General features: G+C 43.3%; 1 protein-coding gene across 3 annotated transcripts in view; it reads left to right on the plus strand.

Moving 5' to 3' along the window:
- The first annotated feature begins 1,225 nt into the window (after positions 1–1,225).
- Positions 1,226–27,149, plus strand: part of LYRM4 (LYR motif containing 4) — a 163,482-nt gene continuing 137,558 nt past the window's right edge. For all 3 annotated transcript variants that reach the window (XR_010561149.1, XM_065399134.1, XM_065399136.1), the window contains exon 1: positions 1,226–1,352. Coding sequence is in view for 2 of the 3 variants with exons in the window: in XM_065399134.1 (XP_065255206.1) it covers positions 1,267–1,352 (86 nt within the window). In the remaining variant the exon portion in view is untranslated. The remainder of the gene's footprint in view (positions 1,353–27,149) is intronic.

Below are 27,149 nucleotides of genomic sequence, written 5' to 3' on the forward strand. Positions count from 1 at the left end.
GCAGAATAAATCTGATGTGCATTAGTAAATAAGCAGTAAAAGCACAAAAATAGGGTGTTTTACGCGCTCCAAAGATGTGCAGGGGAAAGTCTCTCTTTTCAATATTTTGTTTTCAGGATTAATAATGCGCATGGAACAGAGCGTTCTGGTTTCTAAGGACTTAGCAAACACTATGTAACATTTCCTTAACAGGAAGTGAACATGTACAATGAAGATTGTAGAGCTCATTGAAAAATGGAAAAGATTTTGTGGGATATTTTGAAAGCTTCCATTTTGCAGGAATCAGTTTTCCATGAAACTTTGAGACTTTTTAAAAAAATACATATTTTTAGCCAAAATCTTGATCAAAATAGTCATTGAACTTTTAGCCATGAAAATGTTAGGCAGCACCTTGAAACACAATTTCGATAGGAGTTATAATTTATAAAATGGATAAAAACATCATACTGCCTGAAAAAAATAGCAAAAAGGTCAAAGAGGTGACCAGTTTTTCCTGAACAGGTAGGTGTGTGTGTGTGTGTGTGGGGGGGGGGGGATATGCTCACTATTCATCAGAAAACTTTTCACTTAACACAAGTATCAGAGGGGTAGCCGTGTTAGTCTGTATCCACAAAAACAACACAGCTTCCACCCACTTTAACCCTCTGGGAGGCAGGCAGGGGGCAGAGTAAAGGGTCTTTGTTCTGAGCACTTCACTGTGCAACCTGGGGCGAATACCCTCTTAGTCCCTAAATAAATCAATCAGGAACACAGTAATATTCATAACGCGAGGTGGGGTGGGAGATTGGGGATGTCTCAGGCCCAGAGCAGCCCCCCAGGGGAGGCTGTGAACGCCCATCCCCGTGGCCGGGAGGCTGCCCGCTAGAGGCAGGGCTGCACACCGGGGAACCACGCGGCGGCAGCGACCCTGGGAAGCGCCTCTGGCCCCTGCAGCGGCTGTCCCCCCGCCCCGCACCGTATCCCCATGTGGGGCCCCGCGGGGGCCCTCCCAGCCGCCACTCACCGTCCCCCTCGGCTCTCTCGCCCCGCGGGCTTGCCGCTGTAGCTGCCCGAATCCCGCCTGACACGCCGCGAGCGGAGGCCGCCAGCCCGGACCGAGGCGCTGGGTGCCGAGCAGCAGAGCCGGAGCCGGGTAGGGGGCGGCCCTGGTCTCCGCCCCGCCCCGGGGTCCCCGCGCCGGGCTGAGGCGGCCGCCCTGAGCTCAGGCTCCTGCGCGGGCGGGCGGGCGAAGGGGCCTTTGCGGGAGGACCCAACTGTGCCAGCAACATGGCAGCGTCCAGCCGGGCCCAGGTGCTGCGGCTGTACCGGGCCCTGCTGCGGGAGAGCCAGCGCTTCACCGCCTACGGCTACAGGTGGGCCCCGGCCGGGGGAGACAGGTGCCCGGGAACCTGCTGGGGGGTGGGGGAGGCCGGGGTCCCCCCAGGTCCCTGCGTTTTGGAGGGGGGGGCTAGGCCAGGTTCTGTCTTCCCCCCCCCCCCATCTGTGTTCTTTGGCGGGGGGCACAGCTCAGGTTCCAGGCCCCCCCCCCCGGGGGGGCAGCTACAGGCCAGTTCCCGCCCCCCCTCCATCCATCCGTTCTACTGGGCTGGAGGTACAGGCCAGGTTCTCTTCCTCCGGCCTCCTGCATTAGGGTGGGACAAACCAGTTTCTCCTGTAGGCCCACTTACTTTTACTGAGTGTGAGGAGCACAGCCGGGTTCCGAACTCAACACCTCTTACTCCAGTGGGAGCCTTAGCCTTGCATTGGGTGGGAGCAGAGGGCAGGTTCTCTCACGCACATCTGAGCCCCCTGTATTCCTCAGAGTAAGGGCACACAGATTCGATTCCATCCTTTGAGCCACTTTTTTCCACCCCAAGTGCTGGACATGTGGCCGTTTCTCCCCCCTGTATGGGGTTTATGGGAAGGCTTCAGGCCAGGTCCCTCAGACCCTGGCATTCCACCAAGAGCGCATGTCTAGATTACTAGGGCACAACTGGCTAGCTGTATGCCTGATATTGCTTATAGTTATCCAGTTCATTTACTAAATATATAGGGCTGCTCCTCAGCAGTACTGATGATAAGACTATATAGCAGGGATGGGCAAACTTTTTGGCCCAATGGCCACATTGTGGTTGCGAAACTATATGGAGGGCCAGGTAGGGAAGGCTGTGCCTCCCCAAACAGCCTGGCCCCTGTCCCCTATCCGCCTCCTCCCACTTCCCACCCCCTGATTGCCCCCCTCAGATCCCCTGACCCATCCAACCCCCCCCCGCTCCTTGACCCCTGACGGTCCCTTCCTGGGACCCCCGCCCCCAGGACCCCACCCCCTATCCAACCCTCCCGCTCCCTGTCCCCTGACTGCCCCCCCCTCCTGGGACTCTCTGCCCCTTATCCAACCCCCGCCCTTATCACGCTGCTCAGAGCAGCAGGAGCTCGCAGCCCTGCCGCCCGCACTGCCTGGCAGGAGCGGCGGGCCAGAGCGCTGGCTGCGGGGGAGGAGGGACAGCAGGGGAGGGGCCGGGGGCTAGCCTCCCTGACCGGGAGCTCAGGGGCCAGGCAGGACAGTCCCGCGGGCCGTAGTTGCCCACCTCTGCTATATAGCAATGATGATATGAAGCTAAATGGAGTTGCTTTATTTTAGATAAGACTTTCAATTCTGGTCCTTCTTACTTTCATGTATCACTCTTATGTTAACCATTTTAAAGCGTAGAAATTATGATAAGATGTGCACTTATATTGGATTCTTGGAAGTTTTCACATAGAGATGAAATCTTTCCCTTTCTTCAGTGAAATGTCTTGATTTTGATGAGTCTGTCTCTAAATACTGTAAAATGGGAAATATTGTCTAAATACAATTTTTGCTATATTTATGAGTTTGAAAACACTAAAAATAATGGCAACTTCTCACAATATGCAAACAGCAGCACTTGCCTGCAGACCATCTGGGAACAAGAAAACAATTCTACCTGTTGGGTTTTTTTTATAAGACACCCATCAATGAAGTATATGAGCACGTAACGAAAATGAATGTGTTGGTAGTCTCTTCTGTTCTAAGATAAACAGTTCTACAGCATCTTTAGGGCTCACATAATGTGGTGTTGTGGTTGGTATCTTAGCACAAACTTCATAAGGAATTACATTTATTCTGAAGGGCAAAATGCTAAAAGTTAAACTCACTGTTTCATGGATTTAGTGGGAGGATTTTTTAAGAACATATACTGTTGCTTATGAGTCTATGCACTGAGTATGAATCGTCTGCTACTGTCTCCCTATTTTAGTCTTAAATTTTTTTCCGAAATATTTACATTTAGAGTCAGACATAGAGTCGAATATTTTTGTATTGCTTCTGTCTTGCCTATTTATGAATGGCAATGTAAATGTTTTCATAAACATATTCTGTACTTGGTCTCCCAATACCACAGTTCCTTCTTCCAATCCAACAGTTATTTTGCTGCCATCACTGTGAAGGGTAATGTTAGTTTCAGAGTTACTGAGCTCGCTACTGATAGGCTTTAGAATAATAATGCACAGGATCATCTCCAGAGTCTGGCAATAAAAATTATGGAGTGCTCTGAAGCCCAGATGTGTGGGCCATGTTTTAATAGCAGGAGAGAATTTAGTAGATAGTAAGTAATTTCATGTCTGCTAGTCTGCTCTATTACACATGCATGTGGTCTAAAGAATAAAGTGTGATTTAAGATGGTAGGAAAAGAATCAGAAGGTGATGTTGAGGTGTCTAATAGCAATACACTTGATAAGCATCTGTGTTTTTATTTGGTAAATAACTTCTCTTGTTGCATAGGTTTTTTTTCTTGGGTTTTAAGTAAAAAATAAACATCAATATTACAAAGGTCTCAGCAGACACTTGCAACAAGTGTAAAATATAGTTTTTGATTTTAGTTCAAATTTGGATAAATTCAAGATCTGGAGAATCAGGGTTTACCTGTAGAAGAACAGGAAAACACTGAAGAACTAAAAATGTCTTAATTAACATAAAGCTTTTATAAAAGGAAAACATTGTGCTTCCTGCTCTCCCCCTAAAAGTCTGGTCCTTTATAGAAGGTGCCAGATAGGCCAACAATGAAGGATTGAGGGTTAAATTGCTGCACTCTGAGACCGTTTGCAGGCATAAGACCAGAGTAAAGAGAGTAGTCCAAAGAAACTGCTTACAGATTTTTGAGGCTCTGCATCCCAAAGTTCAGAAGGATCAGAGGAACTTGTTCATAGTTTATTACATTAAACTTGAGGTGGGTGTCCATTTGCTTTGTAAACATTTACAGAAATTATCAGCTGATATCATGGGCTCCCTACAGATTAACATATTTTAAAAATTAATCTTGCTGAGGGGTTTTCTTATGCATGCCAAAAATAAATTAAAAAATCACACCTTTCCTGCCTAGTGTAGATAGGGGAAATGAGGGAAGGAAGTAGTCTTTGGTGGGGAATTTGAGAGTAGATAAAGATTTACTGTGACCCCCAAATTGTGAAAAACAAATAATAAACAGCCTTAAGAACATAAGAATGGCCGTACCGGGTCAGACCAAAGGTCTGTGTAGCCCAGTATCCTGTCTACCGACAGTGGCCAATGCCAGGTGCCCCAGAGGGAGTGGACCTAACAGGCAATGATCAAGTGATCTCTCTCCTGCCATCCATCTCCATCCTCTGACAAACAGAGGCTAGGGACACCATTCCTTACCCATCGTGGCTAATAGCCATTAATGGACTTAACCACCATGAATTTATCCAGTTCTCTTTTAAACGCTGTTATAGTCCTAGGCTTCACAACCTCCTCAGGTAAGGAGTTCCATAAGTTGACTGTGCGCTGCATGAAGAAGAACTTCCTTGTATTTGTTTTAAATCTGCTGCCTGTTAATTTCATTTGGTGACCCCTAGTTCTTGTATTATGGGAATAAGTAAATAACTTTTCCTTATCCACTTTCTCCACATCACTCATGATTTTATATATCTCTATCATATCCCCCCTTAGTCTCCTCTTTTCCAAGCTGAAGAGTCCTAGCCTCTTTAATCTCTCCTCATATGGAACCCGTTCCAAACCCCTAATCATTTTAGTTGCCCTTTTCTGAACCTTTTCTAGTGCCAGTATATCTTTTTTGAGATGAGACCACCACATCTGTACGCAGTATTCGAGATGTGGGCGTACCATCGATTTATATAAGGGCAATAATATATTCTCAGTCTTATTCTGTATCCCCTTTTTAATGATTCCTAACATCCTGTTTGCTTTTTTGACCGCCTCTGCACACTGTGTGGACATCTTCAGAGAACTATCCACGATGACTCCAAGATCTTTTTCCTAACTCGTTGTAGCTAAATTAGCCCCCATCATATTGTATGTATAGTTGGGGTTATTTTTTCCAATGTGCATTACTTTACATTTATCCACATTAAATTTCATTTGCCATTTTGTTGTCCAATCACTTAGTTTTGTGAGAACTTTTTGAAGTTCGTCAGTCTGCTTTGGTCTTAACTATCTTGAGCAGTTTAGTATCATCTGCAAACTTTGCCACCTCACTGTTTACCCCTTTCTCCATATCATTTATGAATAAGTTGAATAGGATTGGTCTGAGGACTGACCCTTGGGGAACACCGCTAGTTACCCCTCTCCATTCTGAGAATTTACCATTAATTCCTACCCTTTGTTCCCTGTCTTTTAACCAGTTCTCAATCCATGAAAAGCATGAATCCACATGCACTTACTCAAGGAGGCTATCAGATTCTGCCAGCTAAGACATAGAATTGGGAGGTGGTAATAAATTGATCATACAGATTATATTAAAAAAAAATTCTTCTGTACTCTCTCAAATAACTAATAATCTTGCTTTTTTTTCATGCTATAGAAAAATGTTTTTATGAGAGAAAATTGTTGTAGCATTCTGTTTGAATGTTGTTTAAATCAATAATCTACCTCTGGTTGAATGTTCTAAAATTTATGATTCTGCTCCAAGTAAACTGCCAGTTGTTTTGGTTCTTTTTGTGTTGTTTTGTTTTTTGAAACATAATAAGTCGTCACATTTTGCATCTGTTTTAATATCTCCACCTCCCCATTCCTCCTCCTTTCTTTGTGCTTCCAGCTTATCCTCCTGGTGTTTGTGTTATCCCTTTGCTCCTATCTGTAGCATCAGTGTCTGACATGTTTGCATATTTTAGCAATTACTTTTTACTTTCTCCCCTGTTGGCTAGATACAAGTGCTACAGACCTTGGTTTTATTCTGTTTTGTAACATAGTCTGATATAGACTAAAACTGATAATGCAAAAACAGAATGCCACAAGCTATCTCTTGATCCATTGTTTATATGTAGTAAATCTTTCTGACCCTACCTAAATAATGGGGATAAATTAAGTATCTAGAATCAGTCAATTATATCTCCTCTTGGTGAACACTTGGTATATAATTCAAGGTAAATTGGAAAACTGGGACTTAGATTTCTCCATTCTGTGGATCAGCCTTGTCAATCAGTTTACCAGAATTTGATCTGCTAATCTTTGACTTTTTTATTTTTTAAAAAGGCTGATTTTATAACATCAAGAGATTAAATTGATACTGTGTTTATGGACTTCCTCTGACTTAGGTGTTCTCTAGGTTTCTGATACATGGGAGGTTAGTGAAGTCAAGATCTCCAGGTTCTACTCCTGGTTCTTCCACTGATTCCAGTTTGGGCAAATTACTTAATTGTCTGTGCCTCAATTTACCCATTTCTAAAGGTGATATATTCACCTACTTCACCAGGATGTTGTGAGACTTGTATTTGTATTTGGAAAGTGGAATTTGTCATTCAGCTTTCTCCTGAGTAAGTTTTGATTGGCTAGTGCCAGATCTCCTGTGAATAAGGCTAATGTTCTTGAGTCGATCATGGAATGTTGCTTGTATCTAATGTATCACTGGGTCCCGTTTCGATGATATCAATTCTATGTTGAAACAGCTGGTACCAGCACAGTATGTCAATGATCCATCAACTTGTGCAGAAAAAAGTGCTGAGAAATTAGTGATATTTTTATCTTGCTTTCAATCCAGTAGCCAACAATGGATACTAATTTATTTGAGCAGTTGGCCATTTCTAGTGCCCCAAAGGCCTAACACAAATTCTGGTGGTGAGTAGAGCTGTTCATGTGCTTGTTCTCATCTTTGGATTTAGGCTAAAAGACTTGGATATTTGGGTCATCCCTAATAGTGGCCTGGCCATCAATTTGTATGTATCAGTGCACAAGCTCATGAATCTAATGAAAGAGTGAGCCAGTTTCTTTTCATGCATCAACAGAACTGTAAGCCATAATAAAGACTACAATATCTTTATTCCTGGTTATATAGAGAGTACTACCAAATTCACAGTCCATTTTGGTCAATTTCACAGTCGTAGGATTTTAAAAAATATAAATTTCATGATTTCAGCTTTTTAAATCTGAAATTTCATGGTGGTGCAATTGTAAGGGTCCTGACCCATAAAGGAGTTGGGGGGGTTTGACCGGGGTCTGAGTGGGGGCCAGCTGAGGTCACTCAATTAGGGCAAACTGCAAAGAATGGGGTAGATAATCGTAGAAATCATAGAACTGGAAGGGACCTCGAGAAGTCCTCTAGTCCAGTCCTTTGCACTCAAGGCAGGACTAAGTATTATCTAGGCCATCCCCGACAGGTATATGTCCAACCTGCTCTTAAAAATCCCCAATGATGGAGATTCCACAACCTCCCTAGGCAATTTATTCCAGTGCTTAACCACTCTGACAGTTGGGAAGTTTTTCCTAATGTCCAACCTAAACTGCCCTTGCTGCAATTTAAGCCCATTGCTTCTTGTCCAATCCTCAGAGGTTAAGAAGAACAATTTTTCTCCCTCCTTGTAACAACCTTTTATGTACTTGAAAACTGTTATCATGTCCCCTCTCCGTCTTCTCTTCTCCAGACTAAGCAAACCCAACTTTTTCAATCTTCCATCATAGGTCATGTCTTCTAGACCTTTAATAATTTTTGTTGCTCTTCTCTGGACTTTCTCCAATTTGTCCACATCTTTCCTGAAATGTAGCGCCCAGAACTGGACACAATACTCCAGTTGAGGCCTAATCAGCGCGGAGTAGAGCGGAATAATTACTTCTCATGTCTTGCTTACAATACTCCTGCTAATACATCCCAGAATGATGTTTGCTTTTTTTGCAACAGCATTACACTGTTCACTCATATTTAGCTTGTGATCCACTATGACCCCAGATCTCTTTCCGCAGTACTCCCTCCTAGGCAGTCATTTCCCCTTTTGTATGTGTGCAACTGATTGTTCCTTCCTAAGTGGAGTACTTTGCATTTGTCCTTATTGAATTTCATCTTATTTACTTCAGACCGTTTCTCCAGTTTGTCCAGATCATTTTGAATTTTAATCCTATCCTCCAAAGCACGTGCAACCCCTCCCAGCTTGGTATCGTCCGCAAACTTTGTAAGTGTACTCTCTATGCCATTATCTAAATCATTGATGAAGATATTGAACAAAACCGGACCCAGAACTGATCCCTGTGGGACCTCATTTGTTATGCACTTCCAGCATGACTGTGAACCACTGATAACTACTCTCTAGGAACGATTTTCCAACCAGTTGTGCACCCACCTTATAGTAGGTCCATCTAGGTTGTATTTCCCTTCTTTGTTTATGAGACGATCATTGGAGACAGTATCAAAAGCCTTACTAAAGTCAAGATATACCACATCTGCCGCTTCCCCCCATCCACAAGGCTTGTTACCCTGTCAAAGAAAGCTATCAGGTTGGTTTGACACAATTTGTTCTTGATAAATCCATGCTGACTGTTATTTATCACCTTATTATCTTCTAGGTGTTTGCAAATTGCTTAATTATTTGCTCCATTATCTTTCCAGGTACAGAAGTTAAACTGACTGGTCTGTAATTTCCCGGGTTCTCCTTATTTCCCTTTTTATAGATGGGCACTATATTTGCCCTTTTCCAGTCTTCTGGAATGTCTCCTGTCTTCCATGACTTTTCAAAGATAATTGCTAATAGCTCAGATATCTCCTCAGTCAGCCCCTTGAGTATTCTAGGGTGCGTTTCATCAGGCCCTCCTGATTTGAAGACATCTAATTTGTCTAAGGCCGTGGCTACACTCAAAACTTCAAAGCGCTGCTGCGGGAGTGCCCCCGCAGCAGCACTTTGAAGTCTGAGTGTGGTCACACGCCAGCGCTTGGAGAGAGCTCTCCCAGCGCTGCAGGTACTCCACCTCCACGAGGGGATTAGCTTACAGAGCTGGGAGCGTGGCTCCCAGCGCTGGGGCACTGTTTACACTGGCGCTTTACAGCGCTGTAACTTGCTGCGCTCGGGGGTGTTCTTTCACACCCCTGAGCGAGAAAGTTGCAGCGCTGTAAAGCGCAAGTGTAGCCAAGCCCTAAGTCATTTTTGTTCTTTCCCTGTTTTAGACTCTGATCCTACCTCATTTTCACTGGCATTCACTATGTTAGACGTCCAATTGCCACCAACCTTCATGGTGAAAACTGAAACAAAGAAGTCATTAAGCACCTCTGCCATTTTCACATTTTCTGTTACTGTCTTTCCCCCTCATTGAGTAACGGGCGTACTCTGTCCTAGGTCTTCCTCTTGCTTCCCCAAAGCTGGTGGATATTTTAAATACTTAGATTTACCAAGACAGCATAAAACAGCTTCTTTATTACCTCACTGGTTGCCCAGAAGCCAACACCACAGTTCCCTTGAAGTAACCCAGCCTCAGGCCTCCATCCAAATACCCAAGTCAAATATGATGAAGATTTCTGAAAATCTTATTTCATCATATAAAAGAAAAGGTTCTACCAATCCCAAAGGATCAGACACATTACCTCCCAGGTTAATGAATCTTCCAGATCTTATCCAAATACATGTATACAGCCGATTCTTATTAACTAAACTAAAATTTATTAAAAAACAAGAGAGAGAGAGAGTATGGTTAAAAGATCAGTATACATACAGACGTGAGTTCAATTCTTGAGGTTCAGATTCATAGCAGAGATGGTGAGCTTTGTAGTTGCAAAGAGTTCTTTCAGAAATAGTCCATAGGTTATAGTACAATGTTTATATTTCAGGCGGTCCAGTCAGAACTGGAATCTCAGTCCTTGTGGCTTAGGCTTCCCCTGCATGAAACCTCAGGCAGATCTGAGATAAAAAGGATCAGGCCCCAAGGATCTTTTATACAATTTCAGGTCTTCCTTGACCGGTTGGAGTCTCTCTTGTAACAAATAGGTAAGCAGGGCGTATTTGAAGTGGGTCCATCACCGGTACTTAGCTATACGAATTAACATAAGACATAAGACAACTGCCTGTTCCTCCACCATTCACTGATGATTTGCTATACATTTCAAAGAGAGATGAATATAGAGCAGGGTGGATTTGAAGAAGACTCGATTTAATCATGGATTTCTACATAAAAGTGCATTCTTGTTGGTTGTTATAACCTTAATACATATTCTTCACAACTCAGAGATAGATGAGACCCAAACTGGGTCTCTTTTACGGCCTGCTGCCATTATAGGTTTTCCCTTCTAGTGAGAGAATGGTATGGTAGATCTCAAATCAATGAAGGCTAGACTCAGAAAGACCTCAAGACTTGCTGCTCAAACAGTTTCACTTTTGTTTCTACTGCCTGTCCCTCCCTTCTCAGATTTATCTCAAGACTTCTTCTCCTTGTCCAGATCTATTCCGCCCCCAACAATCTTCTATTCATTGAACTTTTTGAAACTTTGCACTTTTAGAGAGAGGTAAGGGACTGACTCTGTGTACACAAATTTGCAGAGGGACAATAGGGTTAAGGTCTGTTATTTCTCACCCCTATATATTTATTTATTTAAAACATTTTTGCTGTTAACAAGCATGTTATCTCTGGAGACACAAATCCACAGTTTGAGAACTGCAAAACTAAGCATCTCTGATGGTATCTTCTAGACTTAGCACTGAGTCCCACTGGGTAGATAGAAAGATTAAGCTAAATAATCTATACAGAAGCCCCTGGAACCCCATAAAATTGAGTCCCTAATCCATGAACTATTGGAACTCATTTACAAAACTTTTCTTAAACATTACATGAATATATTATCTCATACTATAGAATTTATAATCCCTATTCCATGATGAGATATCTTTGAGCTATAATGTATCTTAATTAAAACTATCTTTAGATAGGTTTTTTTCCTCAAAAAGCATTTTATCAAAAAAAAATCCAATTTAAATTTTAAAAATCTATTTTTTTATTTAAAAAAAAAATCATTGATTTTTATCCATCCTGATACAGAGAGATCCTGTGTTTACAATTCATTTAAATGCTAGTATGTTCTTTTGATCTCTGAATTATCAGAATACAGCATAGACAGGGACTGTTGATTACATTGTTGACCATTACCCATATATACGTAAATACACAAAAACACAAACATTTTCTCCCCACATGTCTTTAGGGGTTGAATTTGAGTAATTTATTTTGCAGGATGTTTAACCCTTTCTGGCCATGTGTCACAGCGGGGTAGCAAGGTTATTGTAGGAGGGGTGCGGTATTGCTACCCTTACTTCTGTGCTGCAGCTGGCGGCGGCACTGCCTTCAGAGCTGGGCAGCTGGAGAGCTGCAGTTGCTGGTCAGGAGCCCAGCTCTGAAGGCAGAGCCGCTGCCAGCAACAGTGCATAAGTAAGGATGGTATGGTATGGTATCGCCACCCTTACTTCTGCGCTGCTACCTGCGGCGTTGGGCCCTCAGTCAGCAGCCGCCACTGTCCAGCCACCCAGCTCCACAGGCAGCAGCGCAGAAGTAAGGGTGGCATAATATGGTATTGCCACTCTTACTTCTGTGCTGCTGTTGGTGGGGCACTGCCTTCAGAGCTAGATGGCATACCGTGACCCCCCTAAAATAACCTTGTGACCCCCCTGCAACTCCCTTTTGGGTCAGGAGAAACACTGGTCTCCTCCATGAAATCTGACTGGTATAGGGTAAAAGCATACAAAAGACCAGATTTCACGGGAGGAGACCAGATTTCATGGTCTGTGATGCGATTTTCATGGCCGTGGATTTGGTAGGGCCCTAGTTAGATAGATGTTTGCAGTGTTGTTGTTGTTGCAGCATTGGTCCCAGAATATTAGAGACACAAGGTGGATGAGGTAATCTTTTATTGGACCAACTTCTGTTGGTGAAAGAGACAAACTTTTAAGCTACACAGAGCTGAAGAAGCTTGTTTCCTAGTCCTGGACCTTCTCACTCCCCACATATCAATTCAACTCTAATAATTACTTTCCTAGAAACTTGGCAATAAATTTCTGTCATAAAAGTTTAAATTATTCCCCTGGATAAACTTCAAACTATTGACTATGGATTTCAGTGAAAAAAATGGTGGACAACAAAAGACCTAAGCCTGAATCACCTAAGCAGCTGAAGGACGCCACAGCAGAATCTAGACCAGGATATCACAGCACTGAATGAATCCAGTTGGTCTGTGAGGAATTCTATCTCAACAGATATTTGTGTCCTCTCTAAGGCCTTGGCTACACTGGTGGTGTACAGCGCTGCAACTTGCTGCACTCAGGGGTGTGAAAAAACACACCCCTGAGCACAGCGAGTACAGCGCTGTAAAGCGCCAGTGTAATCAGAGCCTGCAGCGCTGCACGCTCCCTCGCAGCACTGCAAGCTACTCCCCTCGGAGAGGTGGAGTACATACAGCGGCGCGACTACGCTGTGAAGTCCCGAGTGTAGCCAAGGCCTAAAGATGTATGTGACATAGAATCCTGAATAGCTCACTTGGAAAATGAGCTACCAAAGACTGCAATTGAAATCAGGGAAATTAAAGAAGAAACTGCCTCCTTAATTCTTAGACTACACCAACTGGAAGAAAAACAGGATGACCTAGAAAACAGATCTCGAAGAAACAACTTTTGCCTCTTGTGTATTGTTGAGGGTCTAGAGGAGAAGGATATTACCAGCTTTCTTCAGAAGCTGCTCCCTGACGTACTTAAATTGGACCCCCAGCTGCCCCCATTAGCTATTGAAAGGGCTCATTGAATGCCTGGTACTAGAAGGCAGGAGTCTGGCAAGCCCAGACCTGTCTTCAAGCTGCTGAAGTTTAACGATAAAATAATGTTAATGAATGCTGCCAGAAAAGCTGAAATCCTGACCTACAAAGTCCACAAAATTTCTTTTTTCTGACTTCTCAGCTGAGCTTAACAAAAAAAAGGCTGCATTCAGTGGCATAAAGCAAATCCTGAGGGGACCAATGTCAGATACAGCATCAAGTACCCATCCACTTTCACTATGAATTTAGCAAGCACCACAAGCTTTTGCAAAACCCCCTCTGAAGCTTGGCAGACATTTCAAAGACAGATAAGATTTGACCAAAAATAGCAGTATGTTTTTTTTCATCATGAAAAGCATACCTCAACAAGTTTAAAAATCAGTTTTTTCTATGCATCCTTGTAGATATGGTATTATTCACTTATATAATCTTCCAGCTCCTAGCAGATAACCAGATAGATTGAACTCTTCTGTTGATCTCCTTTGGAACTGAGCAATACAATAACAACAACAACTGTATAGTACTGCAATGCATAGAGTAACAGTTTAAAACCAAGCTGGGGTTTATCTACTGACTGAAGTATTAGCTGCACTAACCATCACAATTTGCATGGATAGACAGTCTCTCTAGCTCTCTCTCTCTGATAGATTGTGTTTTAGTGGCCACAGGTCATATGGAACAGTCAACATTTCTGATTTGTAGACTGTAACCTAAACCTTAAATTGCACTCGTTTTTATTCAATTTGTGCAGGGCATTTGAAATACTATGAATATGATTTTTATATTGTATTTTTCATATTAAGATTTTTTACTAATTTATATTTGATTTAACAAATCAATTGTAAACTTACATGTGATGAGTCTGTATGTATTTGCATATACATATTGGCAAAAATACATAAAATCTTTTGTACGTAGGAATACCTTATACATCTTCTAGAATACCAAATAGTATTTACAAGGTAATATTTGACTTCAAATATATTTGTATTTAGAGATGTTTAGACTATTATTCGATAATATAGGGAGAGGAGGAGCAAATGGAACTGAAGCCATCAAAGATCTGAACATGCCCACACTGGCTTGTTTTAAGTCTGTTAATTTTTGTGTGTGTTCTGTTGCAAATATATTTTGGAAGACATATGAAATCTAATTACAGATCTTTTTGTATACCTGACACTCATAGATGCTCAATTAAAGGCATAAAATCATTCAAAACTAACCAGTATCTAATATTTATAAATACAGACCATATCCTACAGATGTGGTTTTAAATATCAATGAGGAAATATGTATCTTAAGGTTATATACCTTAATATATCTTTTTAAAATTGTGCCATGAATGTTCTTAGTGTGTGCTCCTGGAATGTGAGGGGACTTAATCAATCTTCCAAAAGAATTAAAATCCTGAGATACCTCAGATCAAAAAAAGTTGCTTTATTGCAGGAAACTCATCTAGCACAAATCGATGTCAGTAGAATCAAGAAGATGTGGGTGGGTGTTGAGTTTCATTCCTCATTGAATTCTAAGAGCAGAGGCATATCCATCTTAATTCATTAAAGTATAAATTTTCAATGCATATAGTCTTGGTCTGATCCTGAAGGAAGATACGTTCGTCTTGAAGGCTGTTTCAAATCAAGAGTTAATTCTAGGAAGCATGTATAATCAAAGTGGAGGTAATTCTGATTTTTTCAAAGACATTGCATACATTCTTTCTAATAAAAAAAAGACATTCCTCTAATATTGGGAGGTGATTAGATTTATCCAGGTGTCTAACTAGCATAGTATTCCAATTGCATGATTCTGAGTTCTCAAAACACAATAGGCCAACCCTCATGATTAATGAATGAACTTAATTTTAAAAGGGATACGGCGATCGAGACACCCTAAGGAGCATGACTATTCGTCTTACTCCAGAATTGACTTTTTTTGTGTGTCTTCAGAAGTGATTCCAGCGTGCCCAGAAGCAGCTCCTGATGATATATTAATTTCATATCATGCGCCAATTATGCTTAACATAGATGCAGGTTACACATCATTGAAGTCTTCCAGGTGGAAGCTGAACACTCTGCTATTAAAAGATGCAAAGTTTTGTTCCACAGTTGTTTCAGTCATCTCTAACTTCATACAAGAAAATAAGCACTGAGTTACCTCAGCTACCATCTTGTGGGAAGCTATGAAAGTTACTGTAAAGGGTGAATGTATAAAATATGCCTCCCTAAAGAAGAAAGAAAGACTCAAGTTATTAGAATCTCTGGATAAGGAAATAGATGAGTTGCAGAGAAACCATAAGACTGACCCAAATAATGAAAACCTCCTACATTCTCTAATCAACACAAAATATAAATATAATGAATGCTTATCCAGCCAAGTCGAATTTACACTCAACAGGGTCAATCAAAGATACTATGAATGGGAGATAAAGCAAGTAAACTACTTGCCAGAAGACTTAACGTGGAACTAGCCAACAACAATATTTCCTCCTTATTACATGAAGACAGGAATGCCATCCTTGAACCAATAAATATAAATAATTTAAGCAGTTCTATCAAGCTTTATATAAATCAGACAACCAATTTGACTAATAAATTTGATCATTTCATTGAAGGCCTACCTTTATTACCCTAACTTCAGAACAAGTGTTGTTTATGGACAAAGCTAGCACAACACGAGATAAAACAGTCAATTAAAAAAATATATGAATTCCAGCCAGGCTACTGGGATGGATGGCTTTCCAGCAGATTTCTACAAAACATTTTGTAATCTACTATCTTGTATTCTTTCAAAGGTGTTCACTGAAACATTCCAAAAATGAACTATTTCTCATGACATGAGAACTACTTTAATTACTTTATTATTAAAGAAGAACAAAGATGGTTGCAACTGTGGCGACTTCTATCCCATATTTCTATTGAACACAGATTCAAAATAATTGCAAACGTTTTGGTGACACAACTGAATGCCATCATCCCATCAGTTATACACACAGATCAGGTTGGTTTCATTAAACGACGATTGGCTGCTGATAATATGAGAAAAATCTCTCACTTGGTCCAGCAAGCTCAGATGTCAGATGTTCCGAAGACCCAGAGAAAGCCTTTGATAGGCTTGAATGGCCTTATCTAATGGCTGTCCTAAAAAAAATTCAGATTTGGACCAATAATTGGGTCAGGTGCATTATACAATCTCTCTTCGCTTCAGTGTCAGCTAATGGAATTATTTCTCCCACATTTCAACAAGAGGGCTGTCCCCTCTCACCCTTCCTTTTTAATGTCGTCGTTGAACCACTGGCAATGTACATACGTCAGCACTCAGCCCCTGAAGGTCTGACTATAAACAGGAAAGAATACAAAATTATTTTATATGCAGATGACATTTTTGTACAATTGAAGAATCCATTCTCATCGATCCCATCATTATTGAATGCAGCTGATGTTTTTGGAAAGATCTCTGGTTTTTGCATTAACTGGAATAAATCACAAGCAATGAATATATTCAAAAAACCAGATCCTTCTTAGTTTCAGAATTTTCCTGTTCAAATATGCAAGGAAATAACTTATTTGGGTGTTAAAATTTGTCCTAATCGTCCCAAAATTGTTTTGATAAATATGGACTATATATTAGAAAGACATGGTGGGCATGGTAATATCTTTTATTGGACCAACTTCTGTTGGTGAGAGAGACAAGCTTTTGTCAAAAGCTTTTTGTCAAAAGCTTGTCTCTCTTAATCTTACCAGCAAAAGTGCCTCTTGTCTTTCAAAGTCTCTCCCTTTCTCTTTGCTCAAATAAATAGGCTTATGCAATTTATATGGGATAAAAAACAACTTGCTTGTCACAGAAGGACCTTAAAAAATCCTGGGCAACTGGAGATGTGGGGTTGCCCAATTTGTGTGTATATTATCTAGCATTCCAAATGCATCCTATAGTAACGTGGTTCCCCTCCAGTAACTGTGTACACCAGCCTGGTTTGAGATAAAAAAAAGTTAGATATGCCATTTGGTTCCCCCTCTTCTTTTATATACCTTAAGATGCTACCAACACCATTAAGGAAAAAATCCAATCTTTGTATCTACATGGGGCATACTGCAATGCATTAAGATGATTACAGCATTCACTCTTACTAATTCTCTTCTTGAATCACTATGGGATAACCCATGCCTTAGGATCAAAACCAGCCCTACACTTAAGATAATTTGGATAGAAAAAAGATTAACAAAAAATAAATATATAATACAAGATGATAGACTGGACTCCAATTACATATGCAAAAAACATCAACTACCGCTATGTGTCAGTTCCGTCTTTCAGCAGCTATGCTCAAGGATTCATGCAAGGAGAGGGGACAAATTGGTCTCACCTCTAAAAGAACTTGTTAAGAAATATTATAGATGGCTTAATGCTTTGCATTACCCTCAAAATCTCAGTCTCAAAGAAAAATGGGGGAAATTACTTCACCTTGCTATCACAACAGAAACCTTGGAGGATATCTGGCTTAGTGTGAAAGATTCTTCAAGTTCTTTATCCTTGCAATTCTTCCAGAGCAAGATATTAAGTATTACTGGACTCCAGGACATTTGTTTAAGGCTAGATTAGCAACACACAGTGAATGTTGGAAATGCAAACAGCCCCATGCCAACCTTTCACACATTCTCTATACCTGTCAAAAAATGTGTATGTTCTGGAATACCATATTTAGTGCTCTCTCAAAAGCTTGAAGTTGTTACCGCCCAAGTGCTCGAGGCGGACTTCAAATGGTCCGTCGCCCGGTGTGCTTGGCACCAATAAAGACACCGAGGGGAGAAAGCAAGCCAAGTTTATTTCAGAGCTCTGAAATGGCACTAGGAGACCAGCATGTCTCAAATCCAGTGCAACAAATACAAATAACTTTTACCTTTTATACCTCAAGCAGTTTCTGTGTAAGCCTTTGTCTGTTACTCCCTCTTACACCTCCCACCCCTCCCTTCTCTAGCAGTTACAATTAGAAAAGTTCCCATACGCCTGCTTATCTTTTGGCCTTGCAAGGCCTGTTTACAGCAGTCTGCCTGCTAGAAAAGCTGACCCTTATATTTCTGCTTCAGCTTGCTACAAAGCCTGTAAGCAGTGAACACAGAAGTAGGTGAGAGTTCACAAGATGGAATTTGGGGTTCAGATAGACCCAGAGCAAGAGAGTTTCATCGACACTTTGGTCTTCCGCTCTCCCGAGTTACCTGGTAGCTATGCCTAGTGGACCCCAACAATCCCTCCTTTGAGAACACTCAACAAACCTTTGTCAGAGTTTTCTCATACTCTAAAGACAAAATGCGATTAAGCTCCATACAGTCAGGATTATCAATAAGAGGGTATAAAGGAACCTCTGGGGAGGGGGAGGTACAAATCTTACATATAAGCACTTTACAGCAAATGAGCAAAAGAACAAGAACAAAACATATTACCATACCTGTGAGCAAGATGCGAACAATGCTTCCCCCTATATCCCCTAGTTCCCCTAAACCAGGTATCCAACCCCAAAGGGAATCCAAAATAGTGGGTTCCCCTTCCTGGGCCTTCCACTGGTTAAAGGCCCGTTCTGCTGACAAGATGTGCTTGTTAATGTCCTGTGAAAACTCTGGGACATAGGTACAACACTCTTCTCCAATAAGGGCACAGACCCCGCCTCGCGAGGCTAACACATAATCTAGGGCCTGTCGGTTCTGCAAAGCCAGCAGTCGAAGATGGTACAGCTCAGAACTTATGCTTTTCTCTATGGCTAGGGTATCATTGGCAAACTGGGTGAGAAATTTCGATAATCTTCTGTAAAGTTGGGCTAGTCGTCCCACCCCATAGGAAGGGAGGGCTATCATCCCAAACCTGTCTCCTTCACTGATGGGTTCTAAGGTAGCTCTCAAGGACCGATAGTACCTGGGACGACCTGAAGGAGCCTTGGGCAGAATGCGGAGGGGAGGAGCAAGATAGCCTTTGTAACAGCTACCATGCCAACCATTAGGAAGCCATTTGTAGGCACTAGTACCACAAACCCAAATACCCAGAGGACAATAAGAATTATTGACACTAAACAAGTCAAAAAATAACAAGACCAAATACAGAGGCCAGGTCCGCCTTCTGTGAGAAAATAAAACCAATGCTCAGGGTTTTTACGGGGAGTATGCTGTGACTGTTCAGAAAGATCACAACGCATTCCCAGTGATCCTTACTGTCTTTTGAATAACAGCTTAAGTCCCAAATCGTCGTTAGCAGTCTTCTCCACAGGCTGGACAGTCCACTGTTTAGGAGCGGGCACTGCTTTCAGTCGGGAGTGATGAATCCAGTTCTTCTGTCCTTCGACCTTTGCCGCTGTATGGGTGACAAGCAGGACGGTGTGGGGTCCCTTCCACTTCTCTTGGAGAGGCTCGTCCTTCCAGGTCCGCACGAGAACGGAGTCACCAGGCTGCAGGGAGTGGACCCGAGGTATCCAGCAGAAGAGGCTGTGAATCTTTGGTGTACCTGTGAACAAAAGAAAGAACAGCAGACAGAGGGCACATGTACTGAGACAAGAAACCACACCCCACTTCCCATTCCCCTGCCAGAACTGGGGTACCATTCATAGGCCATGCTCTTCCAAACATAATCTCGAAGGGACTAAGCCCTATCCTACCCTTAGGGAGAGCACGAATGCGAAGTAACACAAGGGGCAAGGCATCAGGCCACTTAAGAGAGGCCTCCTGACAGATCTTTGAGAGGTGTCGCTTGAGTGTCTGATTTGTGCGTTCCACTACTCCACTGGCTTGTGGTCGCCAGGGTGTGTGGAGTTTCCAGGGGATTTGCAGAGCACTTGATATCTTTTGAACCACTTGAGATGTGAAGTGTGTTCCATTATCAGATTCCATCCACTGGGGGAGGCCGAAGCGAGGAATAATTTCCTTGACAAACTTAAGAGCCACTGTCTTGGCAGTGTTGTTACGACATGGGAAGGCTTCAGGCCATCCGCTGAATCGATCCACTAAAACAAGAAGGTACCTGTACCCTTGAGTCCTGGGAAACTCAGTAAAGTCTATTTGCCACACCAATCCTGGGCCTGGGGTAGGTTCCAGGGTGGCTGGTGGCACTGCTACTCCTGGTCGTGGGTTATTCTTTTGGCAGATTAAACATTCAGCTTGTACCTGTGATGCTAGGGGTTTAAGTCCAGAGGTTAGAAAATATTTAGTCATGAGCTGGGTGAGAGCCTCTCTGCCTGCGTGTGTGGTTTGATGCAGTTTCTGCAACACCGGTCGAATCAGGCCCTTGGGCAGGAGGATTTTTCCCTCTGTGGAATAAAACCATCCCTCTTTTTCCTGGAGACTGAGACTGTCAGCCAGGTTTCTGTCCTCTTGGGAGTACTGAGGGGCTGCAAGTTCACCCACTGATGGGATGAGGGCATGCATTTGGGCATTCTCCTCTGTTGGTGATTTCAGGGTAGCAGCTCGCTTAGCTTCCCTGTCTGCTCTGGCATTGCCCCTGGTTACATCTTGATCTTCCCTTTGATGGGCTTTGCAATGCACCACTGCTACTGCTGAGGGGAGTTGTACTGCTTCTAAAAGCCGGAGAATTTGAGACCCATGCTTGACCGGAGAACCTTGAGCTGTTAGCATTCCCCTTTGCTTCCACAAACCAGCGTGGGCATGCAATACCCCAAAAGCATACTTTGAGTCAGTAAAGATATTAACCCGTTTGTCTTTTGCCAGCTCGAGGGCATGGGTCAGGGCCACTAGTTCAGCAAGCTGGGCAGACGTTCCTGCCGGTAAACTCTCAGCTTCCACGGTATCATGAAGAGACACAATAGCATAACCAGCCCTCCTTTGCCCATCCACAACAGTACTACTTCCATCTGTATACCATTCCAAGTCAGCATTTGGGAGTGGCTGATCTTTTAGATCTGGGCGGCTAGAATTCTGAACATCTATGATTTCTAAACAGTCATGTTCCTGCTTTTCTGTCTCTGGTGGCAGTGTAGCTGGATTAAGGGAGGGACAGATCTGCAGGGTGACTTCAGGATTCTCTAACAGCTTCGCCTGGTACCGAGCAACCCGAGCCTGTGTGAGCCAAAGACCACCCTTAGTGTCCAGCAAGGCTCGGACCATATGAGGAACATACACTTGCACAGCTCCTCCCAGTGTCAGCTTTCAGCTTTTCCCAAGCACTAGAGCCGTAGCTGCGACCGCCCTCAAACAGGCTGGCCATCCCTTTGAAACTTGATCCAGTTGTTTAGAAAAGTATGCTACAGGACGCTTCCCGGCACCTAGTAACTGAAATGCCCTGTCCGCTTCTGGGGACCAGTGAAAGGGGTCATGATCCGCTCCCTTAACACATTCATACAGAGGTTTAGCCCACAGTCCAAACTCTGGAATCCATATTCTGCAAAAGCCTGCCATGCCCAGGAATGCTCTAAGCCGTTTACGGTTGCTGGGGATGGGAACTTGGCAGATAGCCTCCTTTCTTTCGTTTGAGAGCTGTCTCTCTCCCTGCCTGATGTGAAATCCCAGATATTGAACCTCTGAAAGAGCAATTTGGGCTTTGTTTTGAGATACCCTGTATCCTCGCAGTCCAATAAAGTTTAGGAGACTCACAGTAGCTCTGAGACAAGGGATTAGACCCACAGCAGCAATTAATAAGTCATCTACATATTGCAGCAGGAGGGCTTTGTCTGAATTATCCCACTCCTCCAAGTCTCTGGCCAAAGCCTGTCCAAAGAGAGTGGGGGAATTTTTAAATCCTTGAGCCAATACTGTCCAGCAAAACTGCATCTTAACCCTTCTGTTGTCCTCATTATGCCTTGCAGTATTTTGCTGATCTCACATTGCTTGGGCACATTCAGGCCCCCCCTTTTCTCTTGGTGGTCAGCCAAGTCTTCGCTGTCCTTGGATGAGCCTGCTAGCTGTATTTTCCTCTCAGTTAACTCATTCTGTGCTTTTTCCTCTTCTCCCTTTCTCGGCTTCTTCTAACTTCCAAAGGAACCTTCCACTCTTCACTCATACACCTTTCCTCCAACCATTAACACATACACATTGCCATCATACACCTTTCCAATAACATAACTTCTGTGCAGAGCTTTGAAGCAACAAACCAGGACAAACACACTCACTTCTGAGGATTCCACTCTGTACAACCTCTGGAGTCCAATAGCTTTCCCTTTAAACCTTAAATGCCTTCCCTGTGCCTTCTCCTTAGCCTTGGCTGTAACCTGATGCCGCTCCACTTCAGACAACAGGGTTCTCATAAGTATATTACAATCATCCCAGTCAGGCTTATGGCTAGCTAGACATCCTTCAAAGACAGAAATGAACTTGCTTGGATTCGTTGAGAATTCTCCTGCCTCTACCTTGAAAGCAGCCAGATGTTAAAAGCAACAGGGGGTTCCAAAGAGGATGGATCTAGACTGTTCTCAGTGGTACCAGATGACAGAACAAGGAGTAATGGTCTCAAGTTGCAGTGGGGGAGGTTTAGGTTGGATATTAGGAAAAACTTTTTCACTAGGAGGGTGGTGAAGCACTGGAATGGGTTACCTAGGGAGGTGGTGGAATCTCCTTCCTTAGAGGTTTTTAAGGTCAGGCTTGACAAAGCCCTGGCTGGGATGATTTAGTTGGGGATTGGTCCTGCTTTGAGCAGGGGGTTGGACTAGATGACCTCCTGAGGTCCCTTCCAACCCTGATATTCTATGATTCTATGAGATACACTGACACAAGATCCTGTGTTCCTGGACGGGCTACCACACTCTCAGTAATCAACGGATACAATCCCACGGGGGGGGGTACTCTCTAAAGCCTGTGGGGGTGGAGGAGCCGAAGGGGACACCGATTCTGGCATTACAACAGTGGGAGGGTTCTGGGGTTTAGCAGCACATACTACCGAGCCTGTCGGAGTCAAATGGCACTTGAGCAAAATATCAGTCCTATTTCTTAACACCATAAACGTATACGCATAAAAATGTTCATTCCATTTACCTGTTCTCTGACAAAACAAAAGCAACTGAAGGATTGTGTTGTAATTAAGTGATCCTTCCGGTGGCCACCTTTCTTGGCACTCCAGCTGATACTGAGGCCAATCAACTGTACAGAACCTTTTCCATTTACTTTTAATCAACTGATCAGATCCAAACACCTTCCAGTTCACCAGAATGCATTCTAAAGGTGTACACTGTACCCTGCCGGCTGTACTCTGTCCCTGCCCCATACTGAGGGAGACTCTGGGCGTCCCCAAGTCACAGCAGGTAGACCTCTGGGCGTCCCCAGGTCAAGACAGGTAAAGTCCCCACTGGACTGTTCCTACCTTATCCACGGGACCGGTTCCTCACCGTCGCCCGCAGCTGCTTCTCCACTGTCTGTGTGCGTTGCACCGTTGTGCCCTCCGGGGTCGAGCAAACCACGTCTCTGCCGAGGCCCCCGATGAAGTCACCGGTGCGCGCTGGGCGTCGGTCGTCGTCGTAATCCGTCGGCCACCAGGAGGGATCCGGGCAAGGCTAAATTTCAGCCTCGAGCCCACCCAGGGACACCAAAACTGTTACCGCCCAAGTGCTCGAGGCGGACTTCAAATGGTCCGTCGCCCGGTGTGCTTGGCACCAATAAAGACACCGAGGGGAGAAAGCAAGCCAAGTTTATTTCAGAGCTCTGAAATGGCACTAGGAGACCAGCATGTCTCAAATCCAGTGCAACAAATACAAATAACTTTTACCTTTTATACCTCAAGCAGTTTCTGTGTAAGCCTTTGTCTGTTACTCCCTCTTACACCTCCCACCCCTCCCTTCTCTAGCAGTTACAATTAGAAAAGTTCCCATACGCCTGCTTATCTTTTGGCCTTGCAAGGCCTGTTTACAGCAGTCTGCCTGCTAGAAAAGCTGACCCTTATATTTCTGCTTCAGCTTGCTACAAAGCCTGTAAGCAGTGAACACAGAAGTAGGTGAGAGTTCACAAGATGGAATTTGGGGTTCAGATAGACCCAGAGCAAGAGAGTTTCATCGACACTTTGGTCTTCCGCTCTCCCGAGTTACCTGGTAGCTATGCCTAGTGGACCCCAACAAAGTGTTGCTATTTTTCCTTCTCCATGCTTCTGTATTTTAGGGGTACTGGATGAGTTGGTATTACCAGTTAACATGAAGAAATGGATTGCAGTAACTATTTTAGTGGCCAAAGAGTTATTTTGAGAAAATGGAAATCTGCAATTCTTCACACACAGACTGTCTTAGTGAGCTCTGTACTATTACCTTAATGGGAAAAAATGAGTATCTAATAGAAATGCTTGGAAAAAATATTAGTATGTCTGATCACACATGAAACTATTGCATACTTTTGCAGTTTAGTATCCTGATATTCATAGGTTATGTTCTCACTTATTTATCTATTTAGTCACTTCAACAATTGATGCCCTGCATGACCTCTGTGGCTGCAGATTTTTTGTTTGTTTGTTTTTCCAGGTTTTACAAATAATGAACATTGAATTTTGCCAGGTATATAGTGGTTCCATATTGTGTATGTGTTTATATATGTTTTGGTTGTGTTATATGTTTGTATTTTATCTAAAAACAAAAAAAGTGTGTATCAAATTTAAAAAAACCACACAACAGAAGTTGGTCCAATAAATTGCCTCAGCTCCTTTGTCTCTCTGGTTATATAGATGCAGAAAGATCACAGTAAGTGCTTTTAGAGTCTAGGCTGAGTTTAACTAGCTGCACTACAAAAATGTAACCTTTTTAACAAACTTGACTAGTAAAAAGAAATATGAAACAATTCCCCTTGCAGTTAGGAATTTGATAAACTCACTGACAGCTGTTATACATTAGAATGGGCTTTAGATTCCTTAGCTTCTCACTGCGGTCTAGTTGTCTCTTGGGCCTTGAGGGTGTTGTAGTTTAAAGATCATTTGTGTGAGTTGAAACATCTGGAGTTCATGTGGAAAAAGAAAGAGCATAGAAGACTGGGGTCTGCTATAGTGTACAAGGATTTTATGCAGAGGTGAAGAGATTGTCCAATGGTTAGGGTGCTATACTGGGACTTGGGAGACCTGAATTGGATTAATTGCTTTGCCACAGACTTCCTTTGTGACCTTGGGCACGCTGGTTCCCTGTGCAGCAGTTCCCTAACTATAAAATGGGGATAATACCTCTTGCTACCTTGCAGAGGTGTGGGGAAGATGAATACATTTAAGATTATGAGGCACTCGGATATTTATGTAGTGTCTGACATATCTAGATAAATAAGAGCTATGACTGAAACCAGAAAATGGTGTTTAGACCTGGAAAGCTCATGTTCAGAACTGGTTCTGAACTTAGGGCTAAATCAGTTAATCACTGGTTCAGCAGCACCTGTTGTTGACACCAATTGTCATCAATTAGCAACTTTTCAAAATGGCAGATGGTTGTGCCTTTTCTGTGATGGGTGCTCAGGTGTGGAAATCACTGCTGGCCTCCAACAAATCTCTTTCTACCTTTAAACAATCCTTCAAATAAATGTATATATTGTTTCAAAAATATTGTGACCATTGTTGGTCTATTTATTACCTCATTTCCCCCAATCCCTTTCCCTTTTAAAAATAGTATTCAAATTGCATTTCATCACCCCTACCCCCAAGCTGTAAGATTTGATCAGCTAAAGTGAAACATCTTGCTTTATTGTTAGGCACTGACAAACTGGAAACTCTGTTCACTTGTTCTTTTTCACCTTTTATCCCCAGTCTAGATTAACAACTGCACAAAGGCTTCATTTGTGACACATCCGTGCTGGATGAGTAGTGCTATACATTTTGCTTGCTGGTTGTCCTAAATGGGATTGTGATTGACAAGATCTTCCCTGCTGTCAGCAGCATGTTGCATGATACTGTACATTTAGAACAAAATGTGATCCATGGAGATGTTAAAAATGTATCTGAAACATGGCATTTTCAGGAATGCGTTGTATTCTGTCTTCAGGTAGTCTTATAACTAAGGCCTGGTCTACACTAGGAGGTTATGTCGAATTTAGCAGCGTTAAATCGAATTAACCCTGCACCCGTCCACACAACGAAGCTATTTAGTTCAACATAGAGGTCTCTTTAAATCGATTTCTGTACTCCTCCCCGACAAGGGGAGTAGCGCTAAATTCGACATGGTCATGTCGAATTAGGGTAGGTGTGGATGGAATTCGACGCTAATAGCTCCGGGAGCTATCCCACAGTGCACCACTCTGTTGATGCTCTGGACAGCAGTCCGAGCTCAGATGCTCTGAGCCACACAGGAAAAGCCCCGGGAAAATTTGAATTCCTTTTCCTGTCTGGCCAGTTTGAATCTCATTTCCTGTTTGGACATCGTGGCGAGCTCAGCAGCACTGGCAACGATGTAGATCTCTCCAGCAGAGGTGACCATGCAATCGCAGAATAGAAAGAGGGCCCCAGCATGGACTGATCGGGAAGTCTTGGATCTGATCGCTGTGTGGGGCGATGAGTCCGTGCTTTCGGAGCTGCGATCGAAAAAACGGAATGCGAAGATCTACGAGAAGATCTCCAAAGCCATGAGGGAGAGAGGATACAGCCGGGATGCAACGCAGTGCCGCGTGAAAATCAAAGACCTGAGACAAGGCTACAAGAAGACCAGAGCGGCAAACGGACGCTCCGGATCCCAGCCCCAGACATGCCGTTTCTACGAGGCACTGCATTCCATTCTAGGTGCGGCCGCCACCACTACCCCGCCACTGACTGTGGACTCTGACGATGGGGTATTGTCGACGGCCGCTTCCTCGGAGATGTTCGCGGACGGGGAAGATGAGGAAGGAGATGAGGAGGACGAGGCAGTCGACAGCGCATACAACGCTGATTTCCCCGACAGCCAGGATCTCTTCATCACCCTCACGGAGATCCCTTACCAACCCTCCCAAGGCATTAACCCTGACCCTGAATCAGGGGAAGGATCAGTCGGTAAGTGTTTTAAACATGTAAACATTTATTTTGATCAGAACAGGAATGGAATATTAACAATGGGTTTTTCATGATTACTTTGCCCTAGGCGCTTTACTTTTTAGTCCTTGCCAGTGCAACTACTGCAAAAGTATCTCAAAATGTCCGGGGATAGAGCAGAAATCCTCCTGGGACATCTCCACGAAGCTCTCCTGGAGGTAATTTGAAAGCCTTTGCATTAGGTTCCGGGGGAGAGCGGCC

The sequence above is a fragment of the Emys orbicularis genome, chromosome 2, assembly GCF_028017835.1.
Source record: "Emys orbicularis isolate rEmyOrb1 chromosome 2, rEmyOrb1.hap1, whole genome shotgun sequence".
Lineage (NCBI taxonomy): Eukaryota > Metazoa > Chordata > Testudines > Emydidae > Emys > Emys orbicularis.